The 14,921-nt window shown below is 34.8% G+C and overlaps 1 protein-coding gene across 1 annotated transcript in view; it reads right to left on the reverse strand.

Moving 5' to 3' along the window:
- Positions 1-618: 618 nt before the first annotated feature.
- Positions 619-14,921, reverse strand: part of TSC22D2 (TSC22 domain family, member 2) — a 50,190-nt gene continuing 35,887 nt past the window's right edge. Inside the window, exons 3-4 of the mRNA XM_008586262.1 lie at positions 3,717-3,768; positions 619-2,488 (exon numbers count right to left, since the gene is read on the reverse strand). Coding sequence (XP_008584484.1) covers positions 2,228-2,488; positions 3,717-3,768 — 313 coding nt within the window. The 3' untranslated portion in view covers positions 619-2,227. The remainder of the gene's footprint in view (positions 2,489-3,716; positions 3,769-14,921) is intronic.

Genomic DNA, 14,921 nt, shown 5'->3' on the forward strand with positions numbered 1-14,921 from the left:
CCTTAGTGACTATTACTTTTTCTATCCCCAGAATCAAAATTTATCTCTTATCTTCACAAAAATTCCAACCCTTTCTAATACTAGTTTTTCTTCACATGTATTACATCACTGTATTAGCACTGGAGAAGCATACCAGCGAACCTCTTGTTTAACATTCCAACAGCAGAGTTGCACATTCTATCTCACCTATGTGGCTCTACTTAGAATCTTACTCCATCCACATAGTTTTCTTACTCATGTCTACGTACTTAGTTCCTTTAATTATTTCTAATGTTATTAGCATTCAAATTTTGTTCACTGAATATATTCTGCAGCACTAGAATATAAAATATTTGGTAATCCCATGTACACCCCGATTTTATGCCTCTTGTTTGTGGCTAATCTCATTAAGATTTTATTTCATATAGATAAAGAATACTTACTTATCCTCTTTTAACATGGAGAGCTAACTACTGGTTCTCAACTCCTGATTTGCTAGCTGGCTACAGATACACCACAACATGTTAATTTCTACAGGCACCTTTCTGAATTCAAGTAAGAGTTTTGGTAGACAAGGATTTTCTATTTAAGTATCATTAACATAATATGAACACTGAGTACAAATATTGCTCACCATTCTTGCATTCTTTAAATTTTTACTTTGAAAATTTAAGAACTATCATTGTCATTAATAACATAGCTCTTCATTTAAAGAACTGTTGAAAATACAAATCTAGTCAAATTTTGAACACATAAAGAGCCAAATATTTCAACAAAACTGCAGTTTAATTTCAGAAAATGTGTTAAAATATATATTTATACATCAACTTCTGACATACACTTAATGTGTTAGTATACACAAAATGATGCTTTTTCTTGAAACTGTATTTATGAAATGTACATTTTAATTTAAATACTCAGTATACACTGCACTTAATCTGCATGTTGCATTTATTAAATACATTAAAATCTGCAATGTAACAAAACGTTTTCTGCATATGAAATTCAAAACACCATTTTAAATGAAAAGATGGCTCACTTCTTTTTTTTTTTTTTTTAATACAACTAGTGTATTGTACACTAGCTCAGCTCCACCATACTACCTGTTCGTTCTTTTTTATTTGACATTGTTCACAGACTAGTACATATTACAATAAGAGTGCTGGATAAAAATATGAGGTACGAAAGTGGTTCAAAGATTATAGGTCATGCAGATCATGCTAGACAGCAAAGAAAATTGTGACCGAGAAAACACTAAATAAAAATACATAAAGAATGTGCATTATATATTAAAAAAACAAACAAACAAAAACCCCAAAAAACCACAACAACTCCATTACACAGCTTTGCTTCTTTGGTTACAAAGTAGGTTGAACAATTTCACAGCTTTTTATTCCCACCCGAAAAAAAAGTCATACGAAATGTTGAAAAGCAGAGGAATTGTGGCAATTTCTCTATTAGAAAGTAGAAACAAATGAACAAAGTTTTCTTCATCAAAATAGCCCAATTATTTATTATATCACAATAACTGGTGACTACCTGTACAGTTGCACTATGTTCTTCATACTTACACTATACAAAATTTACATTCAAGCTGGGTCTTTACTACTAAAAATAAATACCAAAGGTAAATTGCCATTAGTGTTAGAAATATGCCAGGATTCTCTTGTTCAATTATTGCCTAAACATTTTATCTATTAAATGCAATCCTGTCTGTCAATTCCTTTACTGATAATTATAATTATTCAAAAAAATTAAAAAAATTCTGTGACATTGTTCATGTACATTATGAAAATAGCAGCCCTGTAATAAATAAAACACAAATAAATGAAAACTTATGTAGGCAAATGTTACTGATATTGAAAGAAAAGTGGCTCTTTAGATGAACTGTTATTTATAATGTGATAGGAAGGCTCAGGGTAAATCCATGGGTAGTAGGAAACATGGGAGAGCCACCAAAACTCTTTAAAGACCCTACTCATGTGCACCAGGTAAAATGCAGACTTTGCTCACTTTAATAAACCCCATCTGTTATTCTCCTTGTGTACTGATGATATAGAACTGGACAACAACAGCGCTGCATGACATCTCAGAGGAAAAGCTCTTGTAGAATGATTGTCTAATACTGAAAAGGCCAAACACAAAATTGAAGCATGGCTACTTGCTTTCGTATAAAGTGGAAAGAACACCAGTGGCACACAAGGATAGATTGCTTTCAGTTTTTTTCTTAATGAGGCTTAAGAAAGCTTTATGCTGAGGAGACATTCGGCTGCTGAGGAGGTTGCGTTGGCTGCGGAGGCTGTGCTATCACTGCTTGCTGTTGAGAAGTGCTACCAGGATTGGCCTGTTGGGCTGGGAGTTGGGATAACTGATCATTGTTTGAAAGAGATTTTAACAGTGCATTTTCTCGTTCAAGTAAAGAGTTTCTTTCAACTAATTCTTTTATTTGTTCCTTTAGAACTTCCACTTCTTCTCTTACTGCATACATCAAATGGCTTTTCACCAGATCCTGTAAAAAATAAAATTGGGAATGTCAAAAAGAGTGAAAGGGAAAGGTGAAGCTATTTGGTGCTAGCCTTCTTGGTGCCTTACAAACACAAAGTGTTTCTATATTAGTTTTCCTGGTGTTGCTTTTAATGGTTCTGCTACATCTTAGGAGATGGGGTGAAAAGAATACAGTTCCTAACTAGAGCAGCAAGCCCAAGATTTTCTTTTCAAAGTTTGGAATGATTTTCAAAAATACTAGCTCCCTAACTTGTCAATTATAAGCTTAGAATAAAAAAAAAGTTAAAATCAATGATTAGATGTCACATTAAGAGAACAAAGCAATAAATATTCCAGTGGAATGCTGTTTGATATTAAACTAGTCATAGTACAGCTTTAGAGATAAAGTGACCTGTAATTTCCAACTTTTAAATCTTAGGATTTATTTTTTAATAGTTTGAGACTAACAGTCCTTATTTATAGCTTATAGGCAGTTTTACTAAACTTGAGTAAAAATATTTTGTATAATATGTACAGAATATCTTTAAGGAAACAAAAAATTTACGGCAATAGCAGAAATCGGAACCAAAACCAAGCCTATTTATTAAAGTTCAGTAAAACTGGCTGTGAATGGGCCGGCCCGGTGGCGCACTGGATAAGTGCGCTGCTTGGGAAGCGCAGCGGCGCTCCCGCCCGAGGGTTCGGATCCCACATACAGACCGGTTCCTGCTCACTGGCTGAGCGAGGCGCGGGGGCAACACCGAGGGTTGCAATCCTGTTGCCGGTCCCCGGTCCGGTACGGGGGCAACACTGAGGGTTGCGATCCGTTGCCGGACACGGAAAAAGACAAAAAGACAAAAAAAAAACCAAAAAAAACTGGCTGTGAATGACCAAAGGATGACCAAGATTTCCAGCTGAAGTTTTCACTTTAATATTCTTTTGTCCCTAAACTATTTTCAATGTTGAAATATTTTGGGAATGTGTTACATTTAATTATGTATGCCCCCCCCATGACCCTATATCAATGTTAATGCATGAAATGTGAAATGTTCAAATGGGAGAAATATTTACTGAATTGGTATTTCCAGACATAAAACTCCCAATGTCCTAGCATCTGCAAGTAAATTTCATCAAAAAATACAATTTCATCATCTCTGATTTAAAGAAATTAGGTGTCTGTTCTAGAACTGATAAAAATCAAGTGCATACAACCAACAATTTATGAAACGAAAGGACTATAAACTTTTACTTACCATTGCTTGTTCTATTTTGTTGTCAATGGCTACACCACCTCCCCCAGATGCACTGGAAAAAATTAGAATATTTCATTAAATTATTCTAAAAAACCAAACCTCCCTTCCAACTCTTAAAATAATGTGAAAGACATTTGTGCTTTACTTAAAATCAAATACAATAATATCAAATTGTTTATTAAGTCTATTCTCACAATTTCAGTAGAGCTCTCATTTTTAAAATGAGGGTTTTGGTAAACAGATGACTTCTAAAAATCCTTTGTAGTTCCAATGTTTTTAATGTGCCTAAGATATACATATGCTACTTTAAAAGTAACTTCCAATTCTACTCAGGATTTCTCAATTCAGTGGTCTTAAAAGGATATATTTTGAAAGAGCAGTGCTCTCTCCATCTCTCTCAAACTTTTCATTAACCAACTATATATTCTAACTGGCTTTCATGTGGAAATCCCAGTGATTCTTTACTGTATTAAAATTCAGATGATCACGGTGTTATAACACCAAGGTCAAGGGTTTGAATCCCCTTACTGGCCAGCCATCAAAAAAAATAGTAGTGATAAAAAAATTCACACAATGAATTTTCTTCTATAAATTTTATATTTTAATAACTGGTTTAAAAATTTTTAGAACTGGCTTGTAAAAATGATTCAGACGGCTTTTGGGCAGGGTTGGTTAACAAGGAACTCAACATTTTAGCAGACCAGCATGCTTTGATTGTAGGTTACCTGCTGGCAAAAATCACCTAATAAGGTATGCGGTTTAGACCAGTTTTTCCTGGAAATAATTGAAAGTAGTCTAGCCAGTAAGTACATCCCAAGTTCAAATATCACCTTAGCATTTGTATGACAATGACACAGAAGGTTGAATAATTGTCCTCTTTGGTGATTTATATTCTTCCATGTACTTAAAAAGTAAGAGTAGCAAGAATCTATATTCTCTTGATATTTTTGTAAATTTTTAAAAAGTTACTAGTTTTTAAAAAAATTACTCTTGTAAAGAAAAATTTGATATTTTAATCTACTTTATCAATACAAAAAGGTTTTTAAGATAACTTTTATATAAAATGTTACTAAATATTCTTCATAAAGTATACCCCATCTGAGAAGATTTTGGTGCTAAAATACCTGAAGATTATTTTACTTTAGTGTGGACCCTTAATGTTCTATCAGACTGAGGTTCAGTATACCCTGTTTGATGTAGTTATGCCTTTTATACTGTAATCCAAGTAGACCTGGTTATAATCGTAGTTCTGCTACTCACTGCCTGTGTGACCATCAGCATACCACCTATTTAACTTCCCTGGAGGGGTTTCTGTTAATGCCTCAATGGACTTCCCACTTTTAAATCCTTGAAACTCAATCAATACATCAAAAACACTACGTCTGTTTATTTGTGCATTAACCATATTGATTACCATAATATGTCCCTTCTTGCTGCTGGCATTTCTAAGATGAAAAGGAGATCTGTCTACCTAATATCTGGAAAGGATATATATAGACCATTAGTAAATACTTTATACATGTTGGGCTTTAAATACTTGTAGAGAGCTGTGCAAAGCAAAGTATGACTATATGTAACTATAAACTACAGAACAACCGCATAAATCATGTGGCTTTAGTGTAAAGTTCACTGCCAGATACTATGTAAATATATACCTGTAGATATATTCACCACAAATATCAACCCCAACTTGGCAAAAAAGATAGTGATAGGTATTTAGATTAGTTTGCTTGAGATTCCTAGATTATACTTTCTATATTTTTATGTCAAGGAAAGAGTGAATTTCTTTAAAAGTCATTTCATGACAAATACATTCAACTCCTTCAACACGTCTGCTTTAAACGGAACACCTTAGCTGCTAACTTTAATAGTTTTAAATATTAATAAGCAGTCAGGAGAAAGAAAAAACCCTTAAAAAGTGTTTATTGCTTCATTTTATTTGATAATTAAAATCAGTCAGCCAGTTTTAAAATCATTGCTGTAGCTAAGGAATAATAACTGGCATACTATTCCTTGAATGCTGATCTAAAAACCTCTTGTCCTGACTCAGGCCTTTTTTACAGCAGCAACAGAGAAAACGGCAAGGTTTGCAAGGTATAAACGGATCATGTTGAAGATATGTATCCCTTAAAAGCTACTGATATTTCAACTTCGTTGAGCATTGTACTTTAACAGAATTAAATCAGTCAGAGACACAATAACTATCACTACAGTGACCTCTGACTATTTTGCAGGCTGTTTTTCAAGAATTCCATAACCTACTGCAGTGGTCTCAAACTTTGCTACGCACTAGTGTCATCTGAAGGTCTTGTTAAAACACGGATTGTTAGGGGGCCGGCCCGGTGGCGCACTGCTACAGTGTGCCGCTTGGGAGTGCGACGGTGCTCCCGCCGAGGGTTCGGATCCCACATACAGACGGGTTCCCGCTCACTGGCTGAGCGAGGTGCGGGCGCAGCACCGAGGGTTGCGATCCCGTTGCCGGTCCCGGTCCAGTATGGGCGCGACACTGAGGGTTGCGATCCGTTGCCGGACACGAAAAAAGACAAAAAAACAAAACAAAACAAAACAAAAACACGGATTGTTAGGCTCTACCTCGGAGTTTCTGATTTAGTAAGTATAAGGATGGGGCCCAGGAATCTGCATTTCCAGCAATTTCTCAGATGATGCTGATTCTGCTGTCCAATCACTGGCTTACAGAGATGAAAGTTATAGGAGAAAGAATTTTTAAAATCTAATTATATTTTAAAAACTTCTTTTGCCTGGTATACAAAATTCGTGACCCTGACTTCTGCATTATATGGTCTCTTTTCCTCTAAAACTCCGTCTGATCTTACGTAACTATTTGTAGCCTGTGGAACATATGTTCTCTCAGGTTTTCTTGGCTTGCAGAAACTTCTCCCTCATCTGGAAATGCTCACAGTTCCAATGCTTCTGGCTATCTTTCACTCATTCCTTAAGATGCTCCAGTGTCATCTCTTCTATGATGCCTTCTGATTTCCTAAGGTAGAGCCAATTACTCCATCTTTCCTATGATCCACCAATCTTCGCAAACTTTTTATAGTGCAGGAAGGCAGAATAGCAAATTCTGGCTCCTCGATATACTCAACTGTGTAAACTCTGGGAAATTATTTAACCTTGTTAGACTTCAGTTTTTTCATTTAAAATAAGGATTATAAGTCCTTATTCATAAAACTCCTGTGAGGATTAAGTAAGTTTTAAATACATGTCATAGTACCTGGCACTCTGAGCACTCAATACATGACAGTAATTATTTTCATTATTGTAATAACCACTGTTGATCCTATTAGACTGAGCTCCTGAGGAAGGTTCCATATCATCTTCACCTCTGTAAAGTGAACACAGTGCTTGGCACAAAGGAACTCAAATGCATACTGATAGTAATTAGATGGGAAGCAATTACAGTTTTTTGAGCTCAGATAATCAGTAGTTCTCTAAGTACAGTCCCAACCAGAAGTATCAGCATCACCTGGGAACTTGTCAGAAATGTAAATATTTGGACCCACACAAGACCTACCGAATTAGATATTCTTGGGGTGGTGCCAGGTAATCTAGTTTAATAAACCCTCCAATGATTCTGATAGAAACTAAAGTTTGAGAACCACCGCTTTAAATAGCCAGATTTACAATTTACAATAAAGATACCAATATGGTAATCTTGAGCAAATAAGGGTATTCTATTTCAAGATCCCAGAACATGGTTTACAAATACTGTTTCAATGAGGGTAACAAGATGTTTTCTACTGTATTCAAAATCAACATAATGATACGGCTCTCATTTAAAATGAGAAAGAACAACTGAAGTAGAATAAATTATCTTCCTTCAGGTTTGCTTCCTTCACCTAATGTTATAGTATTATACCTTGTTTTCTTTTTTATTCACTACATTATATTTTGATGGGTTACCAGTTTCTGAACTTAAGCTCCCTAAAGGAAGGCTTCCTGTCTTTCTTTTTTGTATTATCAGTACAAAGTATACAGATCTGGTTACAATCAGGTACTGCATAATAGTGGTAGTATGAATAAATTATATACTTCAGATTAAGTTAATTTTAAACCAAGTGTTATAATTACTGCCGTGGAAGTATGGGAAAAATGAAGAGCTTCGGGCCGGCCCGGTGGCGCACCAAGGGTTCGGATCCCACATATAGACCAGCCGCTCACTGGCTGAGCGAGGTGCGGGCGCAACACTGAGGGTTGCGATCCCGTTGCCGGTCCTGGTCCGGTACGGGCGCGACACTGAGGGTTGCGATCCGATGCCAGTCACGAAAAAAGACAAAAAGGAAAAAAAAAAAAAAATGAAGAGCTTAGAATCTTCCTTTTTAAACTGTTATGGTAAATAATAAGTGCTAAATAAAATCAAAGGATAATTTTTAAAAAGAAAGAAACTTTCTGTTTACTACAGGTCACTTTTAAAAATAAAATCAAACCTTGATTGGCATTTACAGATGAATTAAAAATGGTGGATATAGAAGGAATAAACAGAAATTTAGAACTGTGGAAAGAAAGCAAAAATGACTATATTATTTTCTATATGATAAATTTTTATTTACTGGAATTGCCACCCCTAAAGAGCAAAATGAACTTAAATTTAGTGTTTAAATAAAGCCAATTACAAAACACATTCACAGGAAAAGTAAAACTTAAAGTATCAATGCTACAGTAAGATGGCTTGGCTTTCCGTACTGTTCATCTTTTAATTCATTCTACCCGGCTCCACACCACAGCTTTTCCTCCCAGGTCTCCTTATTCTTATCACAAGAGATTACTTGCAACCTCACCATGAAGAAAAGAGGCCATATAAGAATCTCCAACTTCACAAGGGAAAAACCAGTGAGGCAAAGGTAATCTAACCTGATCTCACATTAAAAAAAAAAACTGTATGAGAAATCAACTTTTTTCTTTATCTGTAGTGATGTGGATAGAGGCATCATGGCTACTGTCTAAAATAAAATTAGTGCAAATTTCTTCACTTTTTCAAAGTGGACACATTCTGACAACTTTGTCTTTCTTCTGTCCTCCCCTTTACATAAATGCTAATTTACAAAGCAATAAGGTAGAGAAAAAGAACACTTAATGGCTGTCCAATTTATGATAGGTAACACACATTATCTTAGTCTTTACAACAAGCCTCAGCAATATTCTCATTTTACAGTTTAGGAAACTGAGGACAAGTAACTTGCTCAAAGACACAATATTAGGAAAAGAATTCAAACCTAGACCTAATGTCAAAATACATGCTTTCTCTTCCATAACAGTAAGACGGTCAAAGAAAGCAAGCAACTATTTATAATGAGCTAAAATAAATCCAGAGTTGTGTATATTATGAAGAATGCTTTAACTAAGTACCAAATGTTAGTTATGAAACCACAAGCACAGATCCAAAGATTAAACTATGTTCATAATATGCCATTTATCTTATCTAGCACATTCCTAGTAGAGGTTCAGCTCTGAGAATAAGGGAGGTAACTTCTTGGAAAAAGCACTTGTTCAGTGATCTTTAGACAGCCAGTATAGTTTACCTATTCACTAAGAACTAAAATGTTCTTTTGGTTTGTTAGAAAGCTAAAGATAACTTAAAATTATATGCATCTATAAGTAGAATACTGTTTAAAAAAAATTACCTTGCTTTTACTCCAAGACCCTTCTAATTTTCTGTGTTGAGTCACAATCACAATTATAAACCCACTAAAGGAACTCCCCGAATTACAGAATCAGATCTTTCATATTTAAGAACTCTTTTGAGTTGGTAAATCTAATACACTTCATGCTAAAGTCCCCTTCCCCAAATTAGGTAAAACTGATTTTTTTGTAAACTCACAAGTAGAAGGAAGCTACAACCTTTCCTGGAGGTCAGTCCTCAGCGTTCATATACTGTTTCCAGTCAATCACCTACCACCTTCATTAACCTTACCCTCACTTCCCAAAATAAGCACTATAAGACCACTGTTACTACTAAAATGCACTAATTCTAACTTGAGTAACATTTTGCCTGTCCTCTAAAAAATGTGTTGCTTTAGAAAGAAAATTAAGAAAATATAAATTACTGATTGCAAAAGAATGACCTAATAAATCTATAGTTCAACAAGCCTGTGAAGGCTGAATATAATTTTAAAAATCTACCACTCTTCTATGAGGACTAAACACATATTTACTGCTTACCAGTTAAGAACAAATAATTCTCTTTTCAAAAGAGCCTAAATAGGTAAAATTCATGTAGACTCTGGCCAAATGCAAATCTCTATGGTTAAGATTAAAATATTAGACGAAGATTTTAAAGCTATTATTCATCCTGAGGAAGCACAGAAAATGGCTACTTCCAAAACCGTAATTATTTTCTCAAATAACCAGCCTTACTTTACCAACGAACTGTTAAAAACCTGGCTAAATATAAACACGATTGCTATTTATTATTAGCACCTTCTACAAAAATTTTGCTCACCAATGCTCTCTGCATATTTTACATTCACTTAGTTAATTTTAGATCAAATTCCTAGCCAGAAAAATATGTTTGAAAAGAGGAAGAAAGGATATATGCTGGGGATTGTACCAATGTCCATTTCCTGGGTTTTATATTGTACTATTAGTCATAGAAGATGTTATCATTTGGGGAAACTAGGTGAAGGGTACATAGGACCTCCCTATACTTTCTTTTTTTTGTAATTTCTTGTGAATCTATAATTATTTCAAAATAAACATTAAAAAAAAAAAAAAAAAGACATAGGGGCTGGCTGTTTAGCTCAGTTGGTTAGAGCATGGTGCTGATAAAACCAAGGTCCAGGTTTGATCTCTGTACCAGCCAGCTGCCAAAAAAATAAACCAAACTAAAATTAAAATTAGAAAAAGATACATGCATATGGTAAAAAAATAAATTCAGACAGTATACATAAAAAAGTATACAATCAATACAAAGTCCCTCTCCTACCTCAGACCCCCTTTGTCCCAAGTCAACAATATCATTTGTATTAAGGACTTTTAAAAAGGAAGAATTTCTTTAATACTTTCAAGTGTGGGATGCCTAACTGTATGTCTGAAAATATAGAAAAATCAAAAACTTCTTCAATAATTTCCCTAAAATATAAAGTACTTCTAGAAATCTGTAAGACCAGAAGCCCAGTAGAAAAATGGGGAAGGGCCGGCCCGGTGGCGCACTGGATAGTGTGCCGCTTGGGAAGCGCGGCGGCGCTCCCGTCCGAGGGTTCGGATCCCATGTACAGACCGGCTCCCGCTCACTGGCTGAGCGAGGCGCGGGAGCAACGCCGAGGCTTGCGATCCCGTCGCCGGTCCCCGGTCCGGTACGGGGGCAACACTGAGGGTTGCGATCCGTTGCCGGACACGGAAAAAAGACAAAAAGACAAAAAAAAAAAAGAAAAATGGGGAAAATTCACATTAACAGTTCACAAGACATGAAAAAATACTCAACATCTCAATCATAATAAAAATACTGATTAAACTATAATGAAATACCATTTTCCAACAGAGACTTCTCTCCTTCTCCCTCTTTTATTTATTCTCTTTGAGCCAGCAATCCCACACCTGGGAATTTATCCTACAGATATTTTATATACATAGGAAATAATGTATTTACAAGGCTACTCATAACAGCACTGTCTATAACAGAAAGGCTTCTATCAATAGGGAACTGGTCAAATAAATCATGGTATAGACACCCATTCAATTGAATAGTATGCATTTATAAAAACCACAAAGATGCTTTTCTATGTATTGAAATGGGAACAATGCACCCTGGAGATCTTTAAAAGTAAAAGTACAGATGTGTACACAATATATTATCATTACATGAAGGGGGATAATATATATTGCATTTGCTTGTATATACAAAAACTGTGAAATGGTACACACACAAAGAAAGTACTTATTTGATTGGGAGGGCAGGCAGATGGGGACAGAGATGGAAGCAAGACTACTTTCAGTACACTTTGGAAACTACTGAAAAACACATTCCAAAATGAAAATGACTCATGAAGGAGTTATTACCCTGTACAGTGTGAACTCAAGACATGAACAAATGGCAGACAGGAAAAGTTACAACAGGAGACAGGAGAAGGAAGAAAACAGGGAAGATGTGCCAACTCCACTTTCTCTAGGAAATATTTCATTCTGCAAGATAAGGATATATTCAACATACAAAACAACAATGAACCAAAGTGATATTTGTAAATTGTATAATTCATTTCTTTGGTTTAGGGTGAATTATAACCACCTAAGAATATGGTATAAATAATGTACTCCCAATACAGCTATTTCTGTTTATTCAAAGTAAATCTTGATTCAGTAAATGGTAAAAATTTGTGGTAAACCTCTATGATACAATAGGCTACAAAAAACTTATACAATAAAAATGTTACGTTAAAAATGCATTCCAGGACTTGCCAGTTAGCTCAGCTGGTTAGAACGCCACCTTGTAACACCAAAGTCAAGGGTTTGGATCCCCTTACCAGCCAGTCTCCAAAAAATAAAAATAAAAATGCATTCCAGAGAAGGTACAGAAAAGATTACATTACTTTCTTTTTCCAGATCTCTTTACATTTCCATGTTAAGGTATTTGGGGGGGCGGATTTTAGTATTTGCTAGTAAAATTCTGAGGTTGATTTTTCTTGTGAAGCTAGTCTAAGACTTAATTTAAAAACTAGCTGAACTAAAATTCTTTCTATTAAAACACTCAAAACAGAAGATATAAAAATTTAGTCTGGAAAAATTGAAGACCGATACAAAAGTGAAAATGCAAAGCAACTTCACTTTTACAATCCAAATATTCCAAATAAACTAAGGAAGTTTACTATCCTATTATTTCAAGTAAAGTACTTAAATGTTATAAGAAAATGAAATCATATCTACTTAAGATAAATGAGTTTATGTACTAGCTAGTTATTCCTTATTAAACTAACATTAGGCAAGGTTTGACAGGATGAACTTTATTTCCTTCCTCTGAGTCAGACTGAAATAAGAAAGGGTGTGAGAAAGGGGTAGGAGGAGGGTGGCATTTTCCCCAGTGTTGGAATGCTTACATTTAGATCAGGCTCTCTTGGAAGAGATTTCATTGTATGTTTACATAGAAGAAACTAAGTAATTTCATGACAGCATATTACTGGGGAATGAAGGATTCATATCAAGGAATTTAAGTCCAAACTAAACATTTGACACTATAGTGCTGGCAACTTTAAATTATTTCCTGGCGACTGGTAAAATAGAACATGACTGACAATTACCTAGACTTAGATGTACATTGTTACCTCAGTAAGGACCCTCTTAAAAAGTACAAAATTTAAATACAAAAGGAGATTAAATCCAATAAAAATTCTAAACATGAATGAAGATATTAAAAACATAAGATTCCTTCTCCACTTCTGCTGCTTCACTTAACTAAGCTTTAACAGATGTGTGCAAGCGTGCACACAATACGTGTTCAAATGATTTCAGCTGGGTTAGGAAAAGGATTAAAAATTAAGAAAAAGCCTTCTGGAGAAAGGACTATGTTTAACAGCCATTTTATAGTAGAGATCAATCTTCCTTTAAAAGGCTAACAGCATTCCTTTCCTCGGCTGAGAGGGAATAATAGCACTTTCACCATGTAAGTGCTACTTACATGGGAAATTTTCATGATGTAATTATATGAAAATGAACAAAATTGAAGAAAGAACACAATAGAAAAGAAGGTTGAGGGAAATAAACACAAAAACGTAAAACTTTAATATTAGTGTTCATTTCAGAAACCAATAAGTTTTTGCCCAGCAGTGGAACATAAATGTATTTCAAATAGTTCACAGAAAAATAGAATTGAAAGATAGTATGAATTTTTCTGTGAACTTTTTGACGTACCCTTGTATTACAAAAACAACCTTAATTTTTATCCCATGAGTGAAAGAAAAAACAAAAAAACCTTATTGATACAGCTAAATCATCTAACATTTCTAAAACTCAGAATTCTTCATAAATGACACAAAAATGCCCCCTGCCCCCCAAAATCAGTAACTAGCTTACTAACAAAGGGACTTTACATTTATTTCTAATCTTAACCCTTACATCCCCCTCTCAAATGTCTGCTCAAATTTTATTTTATTATTACTTTTTTAAAAATTAGATTTCAATTTTACTTTCTTTTTGTCTGCTCAAATTTTAAATTAGATATCTTTAACTCCTGGAGACCCTCCACGGTTTACTCCCACTCTATTTGCTCCTACTCTTTTCTCACTGTCTGAATACGTCTGTGGAAACTCTACCATTCTTTTACAGTTTTCAGCTTAAATGTTTTCTATATTCTGTAAATACTTCTTTAATCCTTTCAGAAGTAACAGTATTATTAGCCATGCTCCACACTACCCTTATGGCACTAATCACATATGCTGTGTTTAACTTAAGTCTATCTCCTACCGGACAAAAGTCTTATGTGCTATATATACAAAATCTTCCACAAGGCTAGTAGCCATCTATTAAAGAATACATGTGCTGTAGAAGTCTGGTCACAAACTGTATACTTGGAATTTGAGTCCTAAGTATGTCACTTGCCTCTCTGACACAAGCCTCTTTCTCTAGCTAGAAAATGAAGCAGCTGTATTAGATCACCTCCAATGCCATTTCCTGCACTTAATGGAAAAACTGATTCTCTACACAGCAGTCCTTGGTATCTAGTGAACGTGGATAATACTATCATTTTAACTACAGTCAAAACAAATAATTGAGGAAATATTCCTTAATCTCATTCCGCATTTTCAGTCTGAAGCTAAACTTGCCATATGTTCTCACTGCCTAATGTCTAATACACATTTAGGTAATCCAAATCCTTTGGAGGAAATAGGTTATAAATCCCGAACAAACTTCACCTCTTATTTCCTATATAGCCAAATCTCAGTAACATTTACTTTTCTAGATGACAGGTTTGTAAAAAATGACAAATTCCACTCTGTGTTCTCTACACAATGGTCAACATCTAAATAATACTTGTTAGAAGAATATGAAATTGGGCAGTATCCATCACTGGGAAGATCAGTGGATCACTATGTGTTATAGCTTGACCTCTCCTCAATTTGCTGTGTCCTGAGGCAAATTACTCTCATTGGGGTTTTTTCCTTCATCAATTAGTTTCAGACTTTTATGGAACTTAGTGTAAGTACTTGAATATTGTGGTTTTTTTTTTTTTTTTTTTTTTTGGGGATGGGGGGTGAAAAG

This window comes from Galeopterus variegatus, unplaced genomic scaffold, assembly GCF_000696425.1.
Source record: "Galeopterus variegatus unplaced genomic scaffold, G_variegatus-3.0.2 Scaffold3906, whole genome shotgun sequence".
NCBI lineage: Eukaryota > Metazoa > Chordata > Mammalia > Dermoptera > Cynocephalidae > Galeopterus > Galeopterus variegatus.